Consider the following 25,595-nt stretch of genomic DNA (forward strand, 5'->3'; position numbering starts at 1 on the left):
CTTTTCTGTCGCCCTGTTTTTATTCTCATTGATTCATTATTGGAGTTTGATCAGAAATGTTTCATTTCACTGTCTGTCACCTGGAACACCTGGAACACCTGGAAGTAGGCGCCAGTTTTCCAGGCTTGGAAAACACCTGGAAAATGAGAGACAGGTAAAAGATCCTGTTTTAAGTGCTGAAGCTTTCAACCGCAGCTCATGGTCTTCCTCAGCAGATGAATTGGCTCAGTTATCATGGAGATGAAAAAATAATTAGAAAACTGGAAAGATATTTACTGACTGCAGATGAAGACTGAGATGTGGTCGAAAGCTCCAGAAACAGGTCAGACACGTGACAGATCTCAGATCCTAAACTGTTGATGTATATTATTATCATCATTACTATTGATCAACTCTTTAACTTTGAACCTGCTCATGTTTAATATTTATTTACAGAGCAGTAACTGGAGCTGCCGATGCGCTGACATCATGTCTTCTTCTCTGGATAAACAGACGTACAGCAGAGTCTCCAGACCAGCAGGTGGCGCTCTGACCTCAAACTACAGCCAGTTTCAAACCTGCAGGAGGTCAGTGACGTAGAGACGAGTGTCTGAATGAGACCTGGAGCCTGAAGAGACTCGCGCCTCTAATGCACCTCTGCAGTTCAGTGTCAGCTCTTGGGTCGTCACTCACTGCGGTTCGGGGGGGTCCTCATGTTTTCATCAGTTCTGCTGCAGCTCAAAACATTTACTTTTAACTTTATTTTTTATGTTTCACTCGTTAGAAAAGTTTTTTTTCTTCAGACAGAAAAACTCATAAATATGTCGCTGTGGATCAATAAAGTCTCATCTTCACCATCAGTAAAAATAGGCTCTAACCTCCAGCTGCTCAGTGACGTGGACAAACATGAAGATAAAAACAGAAATATTCAGTAACTTGGTTCATTAAAGTCTCAGTGATTAAAACAGACATTTTAATGAAGGTCTCAGTCAAAAATATAAAAAACAAGTTTTATTTAAAAAAACAACCACAGAGCAGTTCAGAGTGATGAACCCACAGTGCTGGGTGGAGACATAAATATCATCTGCTGGACAAGAAACAAGCTTCAGATTCACACAGGAACACACAAACGCCTCACAGCTCTCGACTACATGTCCCACAATGCCTTGGGTAATGTAAAATTTCTCTTTTGGTTTCCCGTCTCTGAGTCAGACGAGCAGATTCATGAAACTGGGCCTTAAAATTTAAAAACACTAAATAGATAAAAGTCACGAACACAAACACTTAAAGGAAAGTTCCAGATGTTTGAATTAATATAAAGTTTCCATATTAAAACCTTAGAAACAGTCTGAACCTCCTCTATGGTGAATTTACCTGTTTACAATCATTTCTGTGTGAATAGCCCCCCCCCCCCCCCGTCTCAACACAAACAAGCTTCAGAATCTAAATCTGATCCAGGACCAGGACCACAGACCAGTTTGTCTACTAGGTGACGTCAGTAGATTCAGGAGGTTGAGCTGGAGCCAGATGTGCGTTCTTTGGTTGAACAGCTGGAGCGTCGTGTGACACACGGTGTTCGTCTGTGACTTTGTCTACACACGTTTCAAACTCGTTTTTCTCTCATCAGTTAAAACTGTTAAAAACTCATGAAGAAGAGACGACGCGTCCTCTGGAGGGCACACGTCCTGATGGAGGGATGCTGATGGTGGTGGGATGAAGGGTGATGGATGGATGAATTGTGCTTCCTCTGTTGAGGTTAGCTGGAGGCGGAGCCATCAGGTCGTTACGCTGTGGAAAGCTCCACCCCGCTGTCGCAGACCCCGCTGTCGATCCGAACGTCCACCTTCAGATCCTGAACCGGAGCACAGAGGGACTCGCCTGCAGAGAGAGACCACAGCTGACTGACTGGTCGTCACAGCGACAGCTAGAAACTCAACAGGTAGAAACAGTCACGTGATCAGCTCACCGGTCGTCTCGTTGGTCGTCGGCATGTCAATGGCGTCGGAGCGACACAGCGCCTCCTCCAGGACACTCAGCGCTCTGCAGTCGCCCACTGACCTGAGACCAGCCAGCAGCTCGCTGACCGTCCCACCTGATACCTGCAGGACAGAGACCAGGGGTCAAAGGGGACGAGGGAGGTCAGGGTCACTAGGTGTGTCTGTGTGTGTGTGTGTTACCTCATAGCTGTCCAGCAGTGTCTTGGCGGGGGAGGGGCTCAGTCTGAAGGCTGTGTTGAGGATCCCGAGACCCAGACTGTGAGCCAGATTTTCCCAGCATCCTTCACTCTCCAGAGCGCGACACATGTCCTGCTTCACCTCCACAACCAGACTCGCCAGGTCGCCTACACACACACACACACACACACACACACACACACACACAGAGTCAGAATCAGGCTTGTTTATTTTCTCTTTTATATTTCTGACTTTTATTTTGAATTTTAATCATAAACTCAAACATTCCTCTTCAGCCTGGCTTTTCATTAAATATGGTTCTTAGTCATTAGACTTTATTTTATTTACTTATTATATTGTCATTATGTTCTAAATTGTATTTTATTCTATTTAATCTATTCTTTTATTATTAATTTTTTCTTTTTAGATCTTTTGTTTCTCATTGTGGCTGAAGCTCTTTGAACTACACTAACCTGTAAAAAAAGTGCTATACACATAAAGTTTGGCTGATTCTTTTTTCAGTGAAGATCAAAGTGTTAAATTCTAAAAGTTGAATAGAATAAAACATCAGTTCAGGACTTTAAGTCTGATGTTTTCCAGTCGACCTCACACAGAGGTCGCAGCAGAACAGAACATGGATGATGAAGAGGAGGATGAAGAAGAGCTCACCTTGCGGGGGGCTGAAGGCTGTGGGCGGAGACTTTGGTTCGTACTCTTTACCATTCAGAAGCTCCAGCACCTGAAACACAGACTCACCATCATCAGCTGCTGTTTGTTTTTTCTTCTTCTGTGTTCTGAAAACCTGAGTTCACCTGTTCTGCCCCCCAGTGGTCAACATGTTAACGCCGCTGTTACAGTCCAACATGACTGTGAACTGAGTTAAATCTGTGTAAGAATGTTTGACTGTGACCACACCCAGCTGTGATGTCACAGGGTCCTGCAGCACTCCTGTACATCACTGCAGCCAGGTGAGACGTTATGACCTGCTGCTGGACCTTTTACTTTCTTGTATGAAGCATCAAGTATAAAAACAATAAAACAAAGGATTTATAGGAACACATCCATTAACATTTTAAAAATAAACGTTTTAATAAACAGATTTATATTCACCCGTTTTCATCAGTCAGGCTCCAAAAACATACAGAGAAGTATAATAAATATTAATATTTGTAATATTTTATGTTTCAAAGTCAAATGAAACTAAACAAGCAGGTAAACACTTCAGGTCTGTTTTTGTCAGAGTCTGACACAAGGTGTGAAGCTGTGCACCTGTGAGGTGGCGGCCATGTTGAGCGGAGTGGTTCCTGGGACATAGCCTTCGTCTTCCTCCTCATCCTCCCTCTCTCCGTCGCAGCACTCGTCCTCTCTGAAGAACAGCGGCTCAAAGTTTTCTTTATGAGGGTCTGCACCTGAGACAGGAGGAGACGGTGTTACACGTGTGTGTGTGTGTGTGTGTGTGTGTGTGTGTGTGTGTGTGTGTGTGTGTGTGTGTGTGTGTTTCCTACCTGCAGCCATCAGCAGAGCGGTCAGTTTGAGGGAGCCCCTCCCTGCAGCGATGTGGAGGGGGGTGGAGCCATTAAAGGTGCAGCAATCCACCTTGGCGTTTCCCTGATGACAGAAACATCACACACACACACACACACACACAGTTACATTTGTCTCCGTGTGGGCGTCAACTAAAGGTGTCAATAATCCGTATGCTTCACTCTGATTGGACAGTCAGTCAGCTGACCTCCAGCAGCAGGCAGCCGGCCAGCGACACATTGTCAGTTTCCGTGGCGAGGTGGAGGGCGGTCCGTCCACAGCTGCGTTCCTGAGCCTCCACATTGGCCCCGCCCTCCAGGAGCTCCCTGAGAGAGGACAGCTGATTGGTCAGGACCGCCAGGTGGATAGCACACAGACCTAGTAACCATGGAAACAGACAAGGAGACAAATCATCAAACATTCGATTTTCCTGTGTGTGTGTGTGTGTGTGTGTGTGTGTGTGTGTGTGTGTGTGTGTGTGTGTGTGTGTGTGAGTACCTGCTGTGTTACTGTGCTCCAGCAGTCCTCTCATGTCTCTGTGTTGTAGTAGAAACTGGACCATCCCTCCTTCCTGCTGGGACGCCAGGTGGAGCGCTGTGTTGCCATGACGATCTGTCAGAGTTGGGTCAGCTCCGGCCAACAGCAGCGCCTCCACTGCCTCCTTTTGCTGGGTGATCACTGCCAGGTGCAAAGGAGTCTGGGAGGAGTCACAGACAGTATACGTTCAGCTCTGGGCAGGTAAATGATCTGCCCATATGCAATAATATATGTAAGTGTGTTGAATTTCCATATATGAAATATATTCACATATGAAGTAAAATCATATACACACATATATGTGTGTGTGTGTATATATATGTAAAAATTACATGTGAAACTTGTTATAAATTGGAACAAAATCATACATTGACATATATTTCTAGATAATAGAAACATGTATTTTAGTATGTCTGTTTATATTATACATGTTACTTATACTTATATATATACTGTATATATACTTATATCCATCCCAAAGCCTGTCAGTATATATTCATATTATATATGTAAATATGAAAGATAGATGTTAAATTTAAATTTAATAAGAAATTATTAAGAAAATCATATACAACCATATATAATTTAAATATAAATAAGTATAATAAGCATGTTGTTTTAAAAAAAGTTGCAGTTTACTGTATTTTAAGTATTTCATATAAGTTATGAACTTATATCTTCACGTATCCAGAGGATGTATATATGTCATAGTAATATATCCTCTATAAGTGACACATATGGTAACAGCACTCTTGATATAGGGACAAATATGTCATATAAATGAAAATAAAGTCATAGTATTCATGGTCACATTTTCATGGGATTTTTCTGACAGAAATTAAACTCATACTTTGATATATCCACCATTTTATATTAACTCCTGCTAGCAACCTGACTGTTAGCCTACAGAAGACAGAAGCCAGGGTTAGCTTGCTGGTTAATGCTATCTAACATTGGAGTTTCAGGTGTGATGTTACCTGATACAGGTGGTTCCTCATGTTAAGCACTTCCTCTCCAGGCAGAGCAGAGACGACCTGCGTCAGACTCTTCAGCGCCTCCTGCTGGCTGTGGAGAACCGCCAGGTGGAGCCCACTGAGAGGAGGGAGGAGAGAGCATGAAGAGTCACAACACTGATATACATGTTAAATGATGGAACGTTGATCTGTGATATAAAAACAAACTAAAATTATTTTCTATTAAGTATTGAGTTCTGTCTATATAAAAGTCCTTAAGACCATTAAAGGCTGCAATGTTTGTTCTCTGTTCTCCGTGTGTTCACTGTGTGTTCTCTGTATGTGTTCTCCAACTAGAGTATGTAATAAAAAGTCATAGTATAGTAAGTCATGAAGAAGTCTTAGTGTAGTATGATAAAGAAAAGTCTTAGTATAATAATTTCTAAAAAAGTCATAGTATAGTAAGGCATAAAATAAGTCAGTATAGTAAGCATTAAAGTTATAGTATGGTAAGGCTTGTGTCCTCTGTTCTCTCCGTGTGTACTGACGTGTCTCCATCCTCGTCCTGTGCAGTCATCAGGGGGCGCTGTGGAACTAGCAGGTACGCTGAATCACCTGTTACAGAGTACTGAAAGAGAGCCTCCAGCTGCCTTCTGGTCACTTGAGATGACAGCTCACCTGCATCACACACACACACACACACACACACAGGATAAATCCCCTGCAGCAGGGTCAGTGTCTGTATAATGTCAGAACTGGATCTGTACCTGTGTCTGGTTCTGGATCTACACTGACCCCTCCCTCCTCAGTCTTCTCTGTGACATCAGTGCCTGTTGTCTGGGCTGAATCCTGCAGCACAGCCCCGGACCCTGAGTCATCGTCTGGGTCGCTTCCGTCATCGTCTGCTGCGTCGTCCTGAGAGGCTTTAAGACAACCCTCACTTTGAGTTTCTTTTACCTAAAACCTTTCATTTTAATTATCTGTATCAGTTCATATATATATATATATAAATTATATTTTTATATATATATAAGCATCAGTTCACATCTGTGAACAGAGTCTGAAACCTGCTGCTGCTCAGTTTTATTTCTACAACCATATTTATTGCTGAGGATCCAGTTTGTTTAATGTGGACTGAACTTAATTAAAACTGAACATTGGGCCTCATTCACCAATATCTTCTCGAGTATTTTCTTAAATTCTTTCTTAAGTTGTTCTTCAGAAGGTTCTTAAGAAAACTCTACGTCAGATTCATGAACGTGTTCTAAAACCACAGAATTGTGCGCACCTGTGTTCTTAGATTGACTAATGGCACTCTCCTCATAAATTGAGAGCGTGTGCCAGTTGGTCCTAATTAGCATAGGTAATGCCCGAAAATGGCCTCAGAAGGGCCTGAGACTGAAGGGTCGTGTGCCGACACAGACAGAAGTCACGAAGATACCGTGAGGGAAAGTAAAGACTAAACACAGGGCACCGGAATCAAAACGCAAACGACCTTTAGTAGTTCTGAAGTGTCCTTTAAGACCATAATGCTTTGTAAAATAACAAAAGTTATTTTAAAAAAATATTATAAATGACAAAAATATTATTGTAATTTAAATAACATAATATTATATAACTGTAGAACTGAAGAAAACACAATAACCGCTTATTTTGCCCAAACATGTCAGCTATCAAATGTGAGTAAGAGAGCTCTTGAGTGTGCGTAGATTCTGTTCTCACCTAAGAACAAATCCTAAATAAGAAAACACTGCTGAATTTCAGAATCTTCATAAAAAGTGCGTAAGTGGGTTTTAAGATGAAATTTCTTCTTAAGAATTGTTGGTGAATGAGACCAATTGTTTTGTCATTTCTCACCATGTTTGATGCCTCCTCCTCCTCCTCCTCCTCCTCCTCCTCCTCCTCCTCCTCCTCCTCCTCCTCCTCCTCCTCCTCCATAATTATAGGTAGTAAAACCCTGGAAGTAACCTGGTGGACAAATCAAACGCACCTTCACCACCATCAGTCTCAATAGTTTTTCCAACATGACACACAGTGTTCCTTCAGTGTTCCTGGTCTGACACCTGCTTCTCCAGGTGTGTAATAACCCCTGCTGACTTTACCTCCTCCTCCTCCTCCTGCAGAGCCAGGACCACCTCCTGCTGCTGGACCTCCTCCTCCTCGGTACAGACCTCCTCCTCCTCCTCCATGACCGCTGAAGTCCTGGAAGTTGGGCAGCGTCTTCTGCCTCTTCCTCTGCACCTCCTCCTTGTCTGAACACACACAGGTACAGGTGTAAGAGCTCGTTCACAGGTGAGCGTCCTGACCTGGTCAAACAGCTCGTCTCTGTGTGACGTTCATGTTTTTATGTCCCTGACAGAGAAAATAAACTGAACTAGTAGAAGCTGATGTTACTAAATTTAGAGTTTAACAATAGGAACAGCAGCACATACAGTTTATCCACCACCTAGTTCCTCAGTACCACCTGTCACCTGTGTGTGTGGGCGGAGCTACCTGACCCACCTATGATCTGAGGGTGGTAGGTGAAGGGTTTGGGCTCGCTGGTCTCATTGTCAGACTTCCTCTTTAGCTGCACGAACACGGACGTCGGCTTCTGCAGGTTCTGGTCTCGATACTTTGGAGTCTTGAAGACGATGGCGAACTGACGGCAGAGAACACGTTACCATGGAAACGCTTCACCTGCTGCTGCTCTTGCTACTGATGATACCACAGCACATATGTACATGTGGTCAGAGTAAGAGGCATACATGAAGCAGGACGGAACTGCAGCTACTTGTTCTTCTAATATCTGAACTACAACAGCTGCTGTTTCTTCCACCACAGCTGCATCTGTCAGTCTGGAGCAGCGGATTACACTTTGTCTCTGACGCTGTGACTCAGGTATACTCAGGTATACTCAGGTATAAACAGTGACACTGCAGCCTCTTCACTCACCTGTCTGTGGACGTCTGTGGGAGAGAAATCTCCCAGAGCCTCCCAGGTCAGCCCTGAGTCGTCTTCCTCATAGAACCGGACCTGGATATCATCTACACACACACGCACACGCACTGTTATCAACAGGTCTGATGACATCTGCTCTGACTCGTCCAGATGTTCATGGACAGATGTGCTCAGAGTCACAGAGCTGCTGCACTTACATAGATACATGACTTAATTAAGACCCAGAGGGACATTAAACCGTCATCGCAACTGAATTAACATAAAAATACAAAAACAAAAAAACACAGAAATCCCACAAGTATAAAATGGAAATGATAAATATAAATAAATAAATTATAGGTATATGGACCAACTGCCAAGGGTGAGAGTGTTCAGGTTTCTGCAACGTTCCCTGTAAGACTCTGTTGCTCCTAATCCAGAGCCAGACCACGTGGATCTGGCACTGTGGTCCAGGCTCAGACCAGCTGCTGGCTCTCTGCCGGCAGCTTCAAAACAAAGAAGAAGAAGCAGGAAGAACAAAATCATCGTTGTCTTTTCCTCCTGAGGGATTTACATATCAGGAGGGGGATTTCCTGGAGCTGGACTTCCTCCAATAGAACAAAACCTGAAAACTGCTCCAGCCAGGAAAACTGTTGAGAGTCACAGCTGCAGATCTGGATCTGGATCTGGATCTGGATCCACTTCAGTGCCTTTAAATAAAGCTTCAGAAAAACAGCCAGAGTCTAAAGAAACACAGCTGGTCTTTGAAGTTCCTCTTTACATGAGTTATTTCACCAAGAGAGCTGCAATGATTGGTTTATTAATCAATCAATCTATTGGCTGATAAATATTCTGATGACGGATTCATCAATTTAGTCATATTCTAAGCAAAAGATTTGCTGGTTCCATCTTCACAGACATGATGATGTGGTTCATGTCTGAGAATAAACTGAACGTCTTCAACTTCTTACACCGAGCATCAGACGCCACTGAACACCTAAAGGTCTGAAGGTCTGGAGGTCTGAAGGTCTGAAGGTCTGAAGGTCTAAAGGTCTGAAGGTCTGAAGGTCTGAAGGTCTGAAGGTCTGAAGGTCTAAAGGTCTGAAGGTCTGAAGGTCTGAAGGTCTGAAGGTCTGAAGGTCTGAAGGTCTAAAGGTCTGAAGGTCTAAAGGTCTTTGTTTACAGCCTGTGTGAGGTGACAGGTCTTGAACAGGTCTGGATCTGAGTCCTGGACCCTGACACTGATGAGGATCATTAACTAAAACAAATCTAAAGTCATGTTTAGTTTAACCTTTGACCTTTCACTGCTCCTCCAGCTGCTGAGGTTCAGCGTGTGAACAGGATCAGACTCAGTTCAGTTCCTGAGTCGTCAGGTAAAGCCTGATGACTGACGTTCAGTCCAACTCTGTCGGTCAACAAGCTGCTGATGATTCAGCCTGTGGATGTTAACTAACACACTGACCAGGAACATGCTGACAACAACCGTCCAGCAGGTGGAGCTGTCGGCTGATGACCCCCCCCACCCCCCCACCCCCCCACCTCACAGTGGAGACCGCTGATGTCCGAGCTGACATGAAGTGAAAAAGCTCTCGCAGATTTTCATCACTTTCCACAGAGAAGAAGAATGGACTTCATGAGATCACAGCTTAATCTTTAGTCAAGGCCCCCCCCCCTCCCCCCCCACTACTTGATGACTGATACTGCCCAACTCTACCTTTCTGGACTTTGTCACAGAGCAGGTAGACCTCCTCCCCTCCGGTCACACAGCCGGCGGTTCGGTCCATCCTCACGATCTTCAGGTTGGAGGCGTTGGGAGCCTCTGAGGGAGGAAACAGACGGAGGTTCAGATTCAGATCCAACAACAACCTGCTCCCCCCTCCTCCCCTCTACAGTCAGACTGGTTCATTACTGTTCTGATGAAGGAAGACAATCATGTCCAGTAATGTGTCTGTGAGGCCGAGGATGTGACATTAATTAGTCTTAAATAAAAAAGCTGAGATTATTAAAAACTAACTTTCTTCTGTTCTTGGTGTTTCCCTCTAAATGTTGGCACTGTTCTGCATTTGTACGATGAATAAATCTTAATTATTGTTTTCATCATCTGCCCTGAGATTCAACATTGGTGCATCTACAACAGTAAACAGTCACTTCAAGGCAAATGTATTTGTACAGCACATTATCACACACATCATTAGTGTGCTCGACAGAAATAAAAGACGCATAAAATCAGAAGTAAAAAGCACAAAAAGGAAACTGTGTTTTTATAAAAACAATATAAAAACACAGATTATAAAGCAGATAATATCTTATCAAAGTGCAAGATTAAAATTTAGATGAAGCTTCTTTTTAAAGCCAGTTACAGTTTGGGCAGATTTGATCTGCACTGGGAGAACGGGTTCCAGCAGCTGGTTCCAGCAGCTGGTTCCAGCAGCTGGTTCCAGCAGCTGGTTCCAGCAGGGGGCAGTATAATGGCAGACAGACATCACCCTGTTTAGTTTTAGCTCTGGGCTCCACCGACTGAGCAGCTCCTGCAGATCTGAGAGCTTTCTGGCTCATATACAGGGAACATTTCTGAAATATATTTAGATCCCAGACCATTTAGTGACATATAGACAACAATTAAACTTTGTAGTGAACTCTGTATCTGACTGGAGGTCAGTAAAGACCTGAGAGCTGCAGTAACATGTGCTCTGCTCGTAGTTTTAGTCAGAAGCAGCAGCAGCTCCTGAATCAGCTGCATCTGTCTGATGGTCTGATCAGATGAACCAGTGATGTGATAATCGACAGTGGAAGATATAAAGGCCATTCAGGAGCACAGCCTGCTGATGTCACAGATCTGACTGGAACATCTGGATGTAGAAGAATAAATCCAGGTGTTCCAGGTGTTTTCTTCCAAGACAGAATCTGTGCTGAGCTCAGTTCAACCTCCAGACGTAAGGGAAATGAAAATGACTGTGAATCTTTCCTGGTGAAAAGTCTGAGGACTGAGACACGTTCAGGTGATTCACCTTGTGCAGGAGCTTTCTGCTTTCTGTTTTCTGTGTGTGTGTGTGTGTGTGTGTGTGTGTGTGTGTGTGTGTGTGTTGTTGTTGGTAAAGTGAAAATGCAGATCTGCTCCTGCAGTGATGAAGTCAGTCCTCTGAGAGGAAGCTGCCGTTTGCAGAAACCAGAGCAGGAAGAGGGAAATGAAACCAGGCAGCCTGACAAGACTTCACCACAGAGACAGAGAGAGACGAGGACAGGAGGACATGAACACATGAACACATGAGGACATGACATGAAGATATGAAGACATGAAGACATGAACACATGAGGACATGACATGAAGATATGAGGACAGGAGGACATGACATGAAGATATGAAGACATGAAGATATGAAGACATGAGGACATGAAGACTTGAAGATATGAAGACATGAGGATATGAAGACATGAAGATATGAAGACATGAGGATGGACAGAGCTCGATAATGTCAGATACAGAGCATCATTCCTGCAGGACAGAGAGGTTCAGGAGATCCTTTGTTTGTACAACACCTCAGCCAAAGACAGTGGACTAATCTAATTATTATTGTTTATTTATTATTAACTGTTTTTATTATTATCTACAATAAGCTAATGGACACATGAATTTAAGTATCTATCTATCTATCTATCTATCTATCTATCTATCTATCTATCTATCTATCATCACCATCATCATCACCTCCAGGTCTGACAGGTCTGTGGTGCAGGGACACAGAGGTTGTGTGTGTGTGTGTGTGTGTGTGTGTGTGTGTGTGTGTGTGTGCTCACTGCTGTCGTAGATGGGCTCAGACACCACGGGCTCCAGGCGTCTGGAGAATCCTCCATCACTGTCGGGGAGAAACGCCGTGAACATGAGCCGCACCACGCTGAGGTCCATGTCCTTCGACTGGAGAGACGCGGCGCTGCTGATCACACTGCGCTGGTGTTCTGCAACAACAACAACAACAACAACAACAACACACACTTTAATTCATGTAACACACAGGATCCTGAATCTACAGATACACTGACAACAAATATCTGATTCACTCTTTAACCTTTAACCTGAAGCTTGAATCTAAAAAAAGAAACGTCCTCAACTTTACAGAAACCTCCAGTTTTAAAGTAAAACTGGAAAAGTATCTTCTGCTTCCTCACTTTCCTCAAACGTCCTTGTCTAAAAATGTCCACAACAAATAAAAAAGATGTCTCCTCACAGACACACACTGAGCAGGACTGACCGTGGAGGTCTCGGGGGACTCGGACCTCGGCCTGCAGGCCGTCGATATCTGGGTGGATACAGACGCCACAGTTGTAGCCCATCCTCACGGCCTCCATCATCCTCTCCTCCAGAGTCTTCGCCACGTTCTTCTTCGTCACGTGGAGGATCCCCAGGTTCGGGAAACTGACAGGAGCAAAGACACATCTGTTAGTGTGAGTGTGTGTGTGTGTGTGTGTGTGTGTGTGTGTGTGTGTGTGTGTGTGTGTGTGTGTGTGTGCGTGTGTGTGTGCAGACCTGATGCTGGAGTCTTTGGGCTGCAGGTCTGCGATGCAGATCCCTTTGTCACACTGTTTTCCCACCAGACTGTGAGCGTGCAGCTGAGGGAACTGGGTCAACGCCGTCACGAGCTGGACCACCACCCGGGCCGGACCCTGGTAGTTACAGATCTGAAACAACAGTAAAGACCACCACCACACTGGAGTTAAACCAGGTCCTGGGTCCAGTCAGGATCCAAATCAGGGTTCAGGGGGTTCAGAACCTGAAGTCTCTATTATTGATTAACCTGCTGATCCATCATCAGGTTCCTGGAGATAAAGTTTCTCTTAACACTGATAAATGGTTCTCCTGTTGATCGACTGTCATTAATCTTAATGTGATCAATATCAGGAATAAATTACACAACAACACTACACAACTACACAACTACACAACTACACTACACAACTACACAACACAACTACACAACTACACAACAACACTACACAACTACACAACTACACAACTACACAACTACACAACAACACTACACAACAACACAACTACACTACAAAACTACACAACTACACAACAACACAACAACACTACACAACTACACAACAACACAACAACACTACACAACTACACAACTACACAACAACACTACAAAACTACACAACTACACAACTACACAACAACACTACAAAACTACACAACAACACTACACAACAACACAACAACACAACTACACAACTACACAACTACACAACAACACAACAAAACTACACAACTACACAACACAACTACACTACACAACTACACAACACAACTACACAACTACACAACAACACTACACAACTACACAACTACACAACTACACAACTACACAACAACACTACACAACAACACAACTACACTACAAAACTACACAACTACACAACAACACAACAACACTACACAACTACACAACAACACAACAACACTACACAACTACACAACTACACAACTACACTACAACACTACACAACTACACAACTACACAACAACACTACAAAACTACACAACAACACTACACAACAACACAACAACACAACTACACAACTACACAACTACACAACAACACTACAAAACTACACAACTACACAACACAACTACACAACTACACAACACAACTACACAACACAACTACACAACAACACAACAACACTACACAACAACACAACTACACAACACAACTACACAACACAACTACACAACACAACTACACAACTACACAACAACACTACACAACAACACAACAACACAACTACACAACTACACAACAACACAACAACACTACACAACTACACAACTACACAACTACACAACAACACAACAACACTACACAACTACACAACTACACAACTACACAACAACACTACACAACAACACAACAACTACACAACACAACTACACAACAACACAACAACACAACTACACAACAACACTACACAACTACACAACAGACACACCAGGTTGTTGTGTATGTAATGAGTAAATTCTTTGTCTAAATAAGGAGAGGACTAAATCACTTCCTTTCCTGCTCTGTAATTCTTATATATTGAATATATGATTTCCTCATTATCGATTATCGATTTGTAATGTTTATAATTATAAACTAAAATCAGTTAAAATCATTTTTTCAAGTGTCATGAGTCTCAGTCAAAGAAAATGAGTCATATCTCCCTCTGCAATAATAACATGACTTATTACTGTAGACATTAAAGGAAGATATTGATCTTAGACAAGCTGATCAAATACTGTTAAAGACAATAATTAGTGTGTACTTGATAGAAAAAAAAGAGACTTTAGATTTCAAACCTTTGATTCAGTGAATTTAACTAAATTTATTTCAGGTTTTTTCCAAATTGACTTTGTGTTCTGATGAAATCACTGATCTGGGATCAAATCTGAATATTTTCAGATACAGACTTTTAGACTAAAAAGGATCGTTCATAATCTGCCTTTTTCCCCTGAGTCATCCCCTCCCCCTCCCTCTCTCCACGGTCACAGTTTAACATAAGAGCAGAAACAATCTTTAAAAGATAAAATATATATTTTCTACACATGTACAACCTTTATTTAAAGGTAGGTTATCTGATCGTTTAATTTCACTGTTACTGAGCTGATTTACATAAAGGAAATGTTTCTGCTCTGTGTGTGTGTCACTGCAGGTATTTGCCTGCAGGAACGTTGCAGCTGCAGCAGTAAATAAACTCGAGCCCACTTCCTCTTCCCGGTGCTGTCGGCCAATTGAGTCGCTCCATCAGACGAGTTCCTAGAAACACGGCGAGCGTCGGTTTCCTGACTCAAACACCTTCACAATAAATATCTGTCTGCAACACAAGGTGTTGGTATCAAACGGACTGATCCTGAACAGGCTCTGAGGTGTGAACAGGTGAGGTGGAATAACACGATGACATCACTGACTGACGAGGACTTTGTTTGTCTAAACCTCAGACAGTTTGATTTATTGATCAACTGATCAGAACTGAAACATGTGAACACATTAACACAGTGTCAGTCCAGATCTGTCAGCTGGTTCATAGATTATGGCAAAAATCATAATCAGGATTATTTTGATCAATATTGATCAGGATTATTGAACAGGATCACTCACTGACTTTGGAAACACCAGCATTACTGAACTTTAAATGTTCTTCAACTTTAAATTCAATTCAATGGAAAAACAAATAAAACAAATAAATGGAAAGAAATAGTAATATATAATATCTAAATATATATTAATGTACTTTCACAACTTACTGAAAACTACTAAACATATGTTCAGTATATAACCAGGAAGAGGATGTGGGGTGGTTTTTGTAGGGGGGGGGTTTGATAATGGTTTTATCTGTTTATCTTGTTTTAATAATCGTTGAAAGACAAAATCATAATCAAAAATGACATGAGAAGAATCACTCCGCTCAGTTTCTAGCTGGTGTCGATCTGCTGTTTCTGTCTCCACTGTTACATCCTGTCCGCCTCCTCGTCCCTTCAATATAAAAGTCTGTTTTTAAACCTGAGCTGCTTTTAAAAGTAACTCAAACTATGAAGCTGATTAACTAAATAACTAATTAACGTCTTATTAACAAACACAGCTGAGCTGTTCTCTTATTAAACACACACACCGTGACTCAGGGTCCAGATCAGGTGGAGGTGTGGGCGGAGCTGCTGTCAGTAGCCGGTCCTTTTGTTCAGTCACCATGAACTGATGATTTAATCTGCAGCTCAGCAGCGTGGTAACGTCTGCCTCATGAGCCCTGATCAAATTTCACACTTTTTTTTCTTTTTTTTTTAACTTCCAACATGTGACAACAGGAACAGAAACACATGAAACTGACAACTCAAACAAACCGACGACCTCGCCCTCCTGCTGCAGACTCACTGACTCGGTCTCCTCTCAGGTTTAGTCCTGGTGCTTCATCATTAAAACAATTAGTCCACAAACAGGTAATTACTTTATTCTGATATGGTTCAGTCTTTTTTCAAACATTAGCTTTGGATTTGATTTATTTTCTCCATCGAACATGAAAGAATCTTGTTTCAACTGATGGTCAGAGAAGACATGAAAGACGAGAAGACAAGAAGACAAGAAGACAAGAAAATGAGAAAATGAGAAAATGAGAAAATGAGAAAATGAGAAAATGAGAAAATGAGAAAATGAGAAAATGAGAAAATGAGAAGACGTGAAGACGTGAAGACGTGAAGACGTGAAGACGTCTTGGACTGAGGGAAACTGACAAAGAGATGAACTGAGTTTTTTAAAGAAACAAACAAACACAAACACTGTCACTTTTCTTTGATGCTGAATTCAACTGTATGTTGATAATAAGAATATGAATAATATAGTTTTAATAATCAGCTGAATCTCTCCCTTCATGGAGAAACAGGGACGTCACAGGAGAACTGATGAGACTGTTTTATAATCTTGAGATATTATGTTTTAAATTTTATTTTTATTACTATGTAATTTAATTTTTTTAAATTGTTTTTTATTTTTTAATCTTTTTATTTCAAACAGGAGGGAAGTATACAGCGAGACTCAATGACTGAGTACTGTGTACAGATTTTTCAAGTAATACATTTGTGCAAAAGAAGTTAACAGTAACAAAAATGGTAAAAAAATATTGTTTGTTATTTAAACTGTAAATTCCTTTTGGACTGTTTCATGTTTTGGATGAACAGTCAGGTCTCTCTTGAAAATGAGATTTCAATTAACCTGAACAAATAAATAATAAAAGTAATAAAGCTTTTCCTTAATTTCACATTTTGATAGACAATAAAAATAGGAATTTTAAAAAAGAATTTATGAATGAACGATTAATCCATCAATAAATACCTCAGATTTAAAAATGTTGATTTACAAGAACAGCATAAAACCCATTAAATAAACATTTATAAATTTATGTATTAATTCATGAATAAATAATAGAATCTGAAAAACTATTTGAAAAGACATTTTAAAAATGGGAAAACATTCCTGAATTCACTGTTCATTTTCCATTTGCTTTTTCCAGCTGCTTTTCCTGTTAGCTAATAGATTAGCTCTGCAGCTCTGTATCTCTGTAGCTCTGAGCAGCACAAAGTTGTGTGTCATATGACTACAAAAGGGTTAAAGGTGTCAGAGCGAGCGCAGACTCAGATCTTACACCTCTGGATGTCGAGCTTTGATCTCCGTCCTGAAACCAAACTGTTTGTGACGCAACTCCACTTCCTTGTAATCGCATGTGGGTGTTTATGAGGAGGAAATTCCCAACAGACATGAAACACAGGGGAGGTGTGTGTGTGTGTGTGTGTGTGTGTGTGTGGTATAAACCTGGACAGGTCTGGACCAGCAGAGACTTTTCAAGCGTCTTTACCTAAAAACTCAGACTCATTTCTGCAGAATCTTCTGATGTGAACCATGAAACCATGAAACCTCCTCCTACAGTTTCTACATCATCTCAGTGGCAGAAAAAGATTTACATCTGGACACATCTGTTTCTACATCATCAGGGAAAAGTGTCAGATCAACCACAAAAACTTCCTCTAATGATAATAATAATAATAATAATAATAATAATATCTCTAAATTAAGAAATTCAGCAACATTCATCAGAAATGAATCACGTTCTTCTCCACACGGCTTTGTGAAAGTCAAAAATCTTCTCCACACGGACGAACTTTAAAGCAAACTTCAGTGAGACATGGTGACATAGTGTTTGAGAGCTACAGCTGAGTCAAAGGTCCTGATCAGACCTGGTATCAGCATCCATCTCAGGTGACCTGATCACAGGTGGTCCGCTCTAAGTTCAGGTATGAACGCACGCAAGACACATTGAGGACGCATTTGAGATCCGATCCCTCAGACCATATTCAGAGGTGGAGGACCACATGAGACCACAGTCTATTAACAGTGTGAACCAATATGTGTCCTTGGTCAGAATAAAGGACCACCCACCCGACTGACGTCCTCTGTCACAGTCTGAGTCGTCCCAACACAGTTTCGTCAGGAAGCTAAATCATTTGAGACTGAATCTGATTCAGGAGGGCGTGGAGGTCGATGACAGAGTGACATGTGATCAGAGACCAGACGAGCTGCTGCTCCTGGACTGTGTGAGAAGGGAGGTGAGACAGAACCAGGGTCTGGACCAGGACCTGGTGGAGGACCGAGTCAGGTCAGACCTGATGTTTCTGATGTTGTTTAGAGTAAAGAGACATGACCAGGAGACGGACAAGACATGGTCATTAAACATGACACCAGGTTTTTTGACCTTTGTTGGGGTCAGAGATGAAGAGGAGATGTTCATGTTGACACCATGATGAAGAGACTGATTGGCCAGGATGACTAAGAGTTCAGTCTTAACTGAGATCTGCTCAGAGACGGTGAGGTTGTCTGGGGGAACCACCGTTAGAATTGAGTGTCGTCTACATAGCGGTGATATGAGAGGACATGTGAGAGTTGTTACAAAGAGGAGGGGTCCCAGCACTGATCCCTGGGGCACTCCAGTGAGGACGGGGTAAGAATGTTTGTCCTTGTCATGACACACTGAAGGAGATGCAGAGAGGATCCAAACCAAGAAAGCCCTTTGCTCTGGATGTCCAGGTCAGAGAGGACAGACAGAAGAATGTGTGGGTTCACCATGTCAGAGAGGTCCAACAAGACCAGAACCTGGAGCTCCTGGTGCTGTCAGGGCTTCAGCCTCAGACAACAGAGTCAGTGGAGTGGTCACTCTTAAAGCCCGAGACGGAGACACAGCTGAGCAGAGCTACGAGCTGCTAAAGGTAAAGGTAAGGCTTCAGTAACTTGACTGTTCATAATGCTACATGTCTTACAGTGAGGTCAACAGGGGTCAGTTACAGATTTAATCAGGTCTAGGAAGAGTAAAGATTCTGATAATAAATGAATGAATGTCTTACACCGAGCGCTTCTTTTAGAGAAGTTCCTATTTTCACAATATTTAGTATCAAATTACAAATTTCACTCCAGGAAAGATTTTTTTGTAGATTACAGATGTAAAATAAAGTTTTATAAACATCATCAGCTCAGAGAAAGTCCGTTTCAAGAACTTGGTAGAAGTGAGTGGCTGCAGATTAAAGCAGAAGACGTATGAAGAACAACAGAGGTGAATCATGGGAGTGAATTATGAATTTGAGGGATGATTTATCAGTTAAAAAACTAGATCTCATATATTTCTGATAAAGACATTGGTGAGACAGACATGTCATCGTCCTCATTGTTCATCAGCAGGGGATTTCCCGCTCTACCACACACAAACACCCCAACAACAACACACACACACAAAACCCAGAGACCAAACACAGACACACTGGTCTGGTGACGTCATCTCATCCATTACAGAAAACACCCACCTTAAATACATCTCAGTATTTAAATCAACATAATTTAAATGGCTCATTATCTTCACCACATCAAAGTAAACTTTTATTTCTTTATCCAGAAATGTTAAACTTTTTAATTTCATCCAGGTGAGTCACCGACACTAAACACCAAGAACAGTTTTACTTTTTGTTTAAAATTCATATCAAGTCTGTTAAAGGAGCTGTATGTAAGTTTTGCTGTCGCAACATAGCTAGCATTAGCGTCAACAGCTGTTTACTGACAGGTCTAGAAGAAACGTTACAAGTTCAACAAAATAATAAATAAATGGAGAATTTCCCCAATTTTTCCTCCTTACAAGGAACTTTTCTTTTTCTGGAAAGTCCCTGAAATAACTTGAATTAAATTATATTATAATAAATATTTGGTTTGATTATTAGATGTAACGACCATCAGGATGAACATGTGTCTAAAATATAAATAGGATATTAAATTCTATACATATATCTGCAGTCAGTCAGTGTCAGGAGATAGAGTCAGATATATACACAGTATAAATAATAAATATTTTCTTCAGAGCAGCTCCACCTGCTCCAGCTCTGCTCATTCTCTCCACCACGTCCAAAAAAATCCAGATGTTTGACACCAGTTGAATGTTTGACCATCGTCCACCTAAAAGCTTCCAGGTGTAACTTCGAACTTAAAAAGCTCGTCCAGTGAGTGAATGAAGAGAAACTTGATCTTGCGTCTCCTCTTTTTACTTGAGAACAAAATAAAGACGAATTCCCTCTTTCTGGATAATTAATAGGATATGACAGGATCAACATCTGTTGGGACGTGTCTGTAATCTGGATTCACATTGATCAGATTTTGTTCTGAGAGAAGTGAAGTCAGTTCAGACTCAGTAGAGTAGAGTCAGACTGCAGCAGGAATCTGGGGATTTCCCATCTCCCCTGGTTTGGTCAGAACATGTGGGAGCTCCAGACTCCAAATTGAACATCAACAGAAACAACGACAGGAAACACGAGCTGCTGTTCAACTGTGACCGTCTCAGACACCACACCAACCAGGAAGTGACCTGTGGTAACCTCCCTCCCTACCTGAACACTGAACACCTCACTTCTCACCTTCCCCTGCTGAACCAGTACCCTGATCAAACCTGCAGGCAACTCTCAACTGATCACATGACTGATCACATGACTGATCACATGACTGATCACAGATATAGATTCACTATACATCACTGCACATTCTTTAAAAAAATCCCACAGTTTATCCAGAAGTTTTTCATGTAGAATTATCAGTTTTTCCGAGTCAGATCATAAGAGAGTTCGTTCAAGAGCAGAGAGATGTTCAACAGTGAAGATGTTCAACAGTGAAGATGTTCAAGAGCAGAGAGATGTTCAACAGTGAAGATGTTCAACAGTGAAGATGTTCAACAGAGACTATGAATCAATGTGACATTTATTCTGTTTGTTTGCAGCTGATAATTGTCTAAAAAACTAAAACTGGTGGAACATCCTGTCAAATATTCAAATATTAGTTATTTAGCAACTTATTTAATTAACAATTATAAAAAGTGAATGATTTTTTCTCTGTTGCTGAACGTGTTTTCTTCAGGCGCAGGTGGTGTGATTGTTGCTTGACAGGAGCTTCAGCCATCTTTGTTTTTATAATACAAGAGGTTATAATACGTCCTTTTGAGCAGCTACGGTCGCCAGCGGAAAGTGACAAGATGGGCCAGGGCTAGCTGGTTAGCATGCTAACTTCAGTAGAAGAAGAGAGTTAACATTGGTGTTTGTTTCCACCTCTGGAGACAGCTGTTGGTGAGTAAAGGAATGAAATTTGAATGTTTCTTCTAGACTGGTGCGTAAACAGCTGCTAATGCTAACGTTAGCTATGTAGCACTAGCAGAAAAAAGTCCAAAGTTTTACTCGTAGTAGTTTGATAAATACGTTCCTACAGCTTTAGTTCTAACCTGACTGAAGTCATAGTGAACCGATGTTTCCTTCACGTCTTTAATGTGTCTGAGCTCTGACACAAACAGTCTGCAGACACGACAATAAGAAAAGCCCACTGTTGTTCAGGGTTTATTTCCTACTTATTTCCTGAAGTCCACCAAGCTCTGTTCACTGCTCTCATTCCTCTTAGTGCACCAAATGGTTTTCATCATTTCCTGGATGTTATTTTCAGCCTCATCACTTCACACAGGAATGAGGTTTGACTGTCAGACTGTCGTCAGTCCACTTCAACACCAACCAGGTGAATCATTCACCTGGTCCACATCTGATCTGAATCTGCAGTTAGAGCCTCACAGTTCAGTAACACACACACACACACACACACACACACACACACACACACACACACACACACACACACACACACACACACACACACACACACACACACACACACACACACAGTGCTGATGAGAGGGAAACAGGAAGTGTTACCTTGACGGTGGGGTAGGTCTTCCTGTTCTTCTCACTGGACGCTCCTGGCAGACCGCCATGAGACGGACCTTCACACCCGTATCTGAACCTGAAGCCACGCTGGAGGAGACAGAGACACAGTGTGATGAAGTGAGTCTTCGTCAGAATGTTGTGTTGTAGAGGTGAAGCCTGAGGTAATGTCTGCTCCTGCAGGTCACTTCAGCTTCTTATTTATTTCAGTGTGTCCTGCTCACCACAGAAGCACTACGTATCACGCCGCAGCCACAGGTCAGCTGAGGCGTGATACAGTCGCTTGTGCGTAGGAAAAAGGTAGTTCTGTGGTTAAAAAAATGTAGTGCCAAAGGAAAGAGCTGTTTTCACAGGAAAATAAAGATGAAAATCTTCTACATGAAGCTTCATTTAAACAGATGTTGGATTGTTTCAGTGGGCGTCTTTAAAAGTGTCTAAAACAGGTATTTTCTGGAGGCTCCGCCCACAGCAGCTCATCACTCTGCAGGTGCTGCCGGTTGGCTTTCCTAACTGGGAGCGTACTCATCATCATCATCTACTAACAACTATATATGACGACCTCACTCACCCCCACATCAGAAAACCTGAACTGTCCCTTTAATGTGGATCATGGTGGACTCTGAGGTCTGATGTGGATCATGGTCCTGTGGCAGAACCTCTGTAGCTGCATACCTGATGCAGGAGAGTGACTTCCTCAGGTCACACTGACTGTGCTGATGAAATTAAATCAGAGTGAACATCCCTGTCTGCTGCTGCAGGTTGTTCTGCTCTTCTCTGTGAAACAGGACGAGGAAGAGCGAGTGAAACCAGCTTCTCCTCATCACCTGCGGCTCTGACTTTCTACTGTGATGGAAAATGAAACCGACTTCAGAGACGTGTCTGCCTAATGAAGGGAGTGTGACTCAGTTTCCACCTCTCCTGCTGAGGCGTCTGAGGTGATTAACTGAAGAAGAGCTGAGGGAAATATCACTGTTATTGAGCTCAGTGTTCAAATTCAGTTCAGCAGCAGCAGCAGAACCAGCTGTGACTGAATCTGATCACTAAACTACAGCTGAACAGAAAATCAACCAATAATCAATCAGTGATTTCAGTTATAAGCAGAAAGAAGAAATATTCTGCAGCTCAGCTTCTGTGACGTTTTGTTGTTTTCCAGTAAATCACTGCAGGCTCCGAGAAGCTGTTAATGAATATTTAATCTTCATCATAAATATGTGTTATATATATATCACATGTAATATGTCATGAGTTGTATCTTATAAGTCTTCATCAGGACATATTGTCATTCAGGGATGACAATAAGGTAAATTATTTCTTTTCTTATGATTATTCACATCTCCGTCAGTTCCTACATAAGACAGAGGACAGGTGGAGGACAGGTGAGTTTTACCTGCTTCGGCTGCTCCAGGATCTGCAGGAACGGTCCGTCTGCTGAAACCACAGACACACAGAGTCAGTCGGAGCCGTTAGAGTCATTAAACGCATCGTACGGCTGAAACTATCAGACCAGTAATCAATTAGCTAAATCGCCAGAAAATAAATCGCCAATATCTTCCCTGACTGATCAATCAGTTACATCAGTATGTTCTATAATACGAGGGTGACATGCTACTGACATGTTATAAACCATCTGTTCTTACAGCCTGAGCAGTCACAGAGTTCAAATGGAGGTTCATCCTCAGGAGAGAATGAGGTGAATCTGATGGAAACTTAGCGATTAAATGGAGATGTTGTTCAAAGGTTTTTCTCTTCTGATGGAGGTAGGCTAGCAGTTTCCCCTTGTTTCCAGTGTTTGTGCTAAGCTAGGCTAAACTACACTGGACACAGACACACAAGCGGAAGTCCGTCTGAAACAGGAGGATTCACAGAGAGTTTGTATGTGCACAAACAATGAAACGAGATTCAAACGCAGATCACATGACACATTAACCCACATGACACATTAACCCAGTTCACTGTGGTAAACCCTGCCTTATGGTAACACTCTGTTAGCTCTGACAGCAGCATCCTGCCTCCTGACTGCTACAGCCACTTCCTCCCTCACCTGTCTCACTCACTGACTCCTCCTCAGCCTGTCCAACCATGAGACACATGAAACTGAGTCTCAGGTGAGCAGCAGCAGGTGTGTGGAGGGTCAGAGGTCGACATCTTTTTCATAGGATGGTCCGCAGCAAATTCTAATGAGCTAATTACAGTCGTCAAAGTCTGTGATCAGCTGAGATCTACAGAACTTAACTTATACAGAAAGTTTAATGTTCTACAAATCATCAGAATGAATTTATCCTGTTTACAACATGGTTCTAGTGTGACACGGCCTGAGTGTGATGGTGTGGTGGACTAGTCTGAGTCCAAAGACCAGGGAGGTTTTTATTCCCACTCTGTCCCTGACCACAGACAAACGACTACAAAGAGACAAACAACAACCAGGAAGAGACAAAAACAACCAGGAAGAGACAAAAACAACCAGGAAGAGACAAAAACAACCAGGAAGAGACAAAAACAACTACAAAGAGACAAAACAACCAGGAAGAGACAAAAACAACCACAAAGAGACAAAAACAACTACAAAGAGACAAAACAACCAGGAAGAGACAAAAACAACTACAAAGAGACAAAAACAACAACAAAGAGACAAAAACAACCAGGAAGAGACAAAAAGAACTACAAAGAGACAAAACAACCGGGAAGAGACAAAAACAACTACAAAGAGACAAAACAACCGGGAAGAGACAAAAAAAACAGGAAGAGACAAAAACAACCGGGAAGAGACAAAAACAACCACAAAGAGACAAAACAACCGGGAAGAGACAAAAACAACTACAAAGAGACAAAAACAACAACAAAGAGACAAAAACAACCAGGAAGAGACAAAAACAACTACAAAGAGACAAAAACAACTACCAAAGAGACAAAAACAACCAGGAAGAGACAAAAAAAACAACCGGGAAGAGGACAAAACCAACCGCGGAAGAGACAAAAACAACTTACAAAGAGACAAAAAACAACCGGGAAGAGACAAAAACAACGGGAAAGAGACCAAAAACAACCGGGAAGAGACAAAAAACAACTACAAAGAGGACAAAACAACGGGAAGAGACAAAAACCAACCGGGAAAGAGAACCCAAAAAACCGGGAAGAGACAAAAACAACTACAAAGAGACAAAACAACCGGGAAGAGACAAAAACAACCAGGAAGAGACAAAAACAACCAGGAAGAGACAAAAACAAACCGGGAAGAGACAAAAAACAACAAACAAAGAGACAAAAAACACTAGCAAAGAGACAAAAACAAACCACAAAGAGACAAAACAACTTACAAAAGAAAAGACAAAAACAACCGGGAAGAGACAAAAAAACAACCGGGAAGAGACAAAAACAACTACAAAGAGACAAAAACAACTACAAAAGACAAAACAACGCGGGAAGAGACAAAAACAAACCGGGAAGAGACAAAAAACAACCAGGAAAGAGACAAAACAAACCGGGAAGAGACAAAAAAACAAACTACAAAGAGGACAAAAAACAACCGGGGAAGAGACAAAAAACAACCCAGAAGAGAACAAAAACAGACCGGGAAAGAAGACAAAAACAACCACAAAAGAGAACAAAAACCAACTACAAAGAGACAAAAACAAAACTTACAAAGAAGACAAAAACAACAACAAAGAGACAAAAAACAAACGGAAGAGACAAAAAACAACG

General features: G+C 41.9%; 1 protein-coding gene across 1 annotated transcript in view; it reads right to left on the reverse strand.

Moving 5' to 3' along the window:
* Window positions 1-975: 975 nt before the first annotated feature.
* The window catches only part of nfkb1 (nuclear factor kappa B subunit 1), a 29,774-nt gene continuing 5,154 nt past the window's right edge, over window positions 976-25,595 (reverse strand). Inside the window, 24 exon segments of the mRNA XM_022761336.1 lie at window positions 976-1,821; window positions 1,823-1,857; window positions 1,946-2,078; window positions 2,157-2,320; window positions 2,823-2,892; window positions 3,423-3,562; window positions 3,659-3,761; window positions 3,886-4,055; window positions 4,176-4,374; window positions 5,192-5,269; window positions 5,272-5,306; window positions 5,716-5,737; window positions 5,739-5,845; window positions 5,935-6,090; window positions 7,025-7,135; window positions 7,270-7,419; window positions 7,670-7,808; window positions 8,102-8,193; window positions 9,801-9,905; window positions 11,882-12,040; window positions 12,334-12,497; window positions 12,609-12,760; window positions 21,888-21,986; window positions 23,284-23,324. Of these exon segments, the coding sequence (XP_022617057.1) occupies window positions 1,624-1,821; window positions 1,823-1,857; window positions 1,946-2,078; window positions 2,157-2,320; window positions 2,823-2,892; window positions 3,423-3,562; window positions 3,659-3,761; window positions 3,886-4,055; window positions 4,176-4,374; window positions 5,192-5,269; window positions 5,272-5,306; window positions 5,716-5,737; window positions 5,739-5,845; window positions 5,935-6,090; window positions 7,025-7,135; window positions 7,270-7,419; window positions 7,670-7,808; window positions 8,102-8,193; window positions 9,801-9,905; window positions 11,882-12,040; window positions 12,334-12,497; window positions 12,609-12,760; window positions 21,888-21,986; window positions 23,284-23,324 (2,822 nt within the window). The 3' untranslated portion in view covers window positions 976-1,623.

The sequence above is a fragment of the Seriola dumerili genome, unplaced genomic scaffold (assembly GCF_002260705.1).
Source record: "Seriola dumerili isolate Sdu_G_001 unplaced genomic scaffold, Sdu_1.0 BDQW01000398.1, whole genome shotgun sequence".
In the NCBI taxonomy this organism is placed as follows: Eukaryota; Metazoa; Chordata; class Actinopteri; order Carangiformes; family Carangidae; genus Seriola; species Seriola dumerili.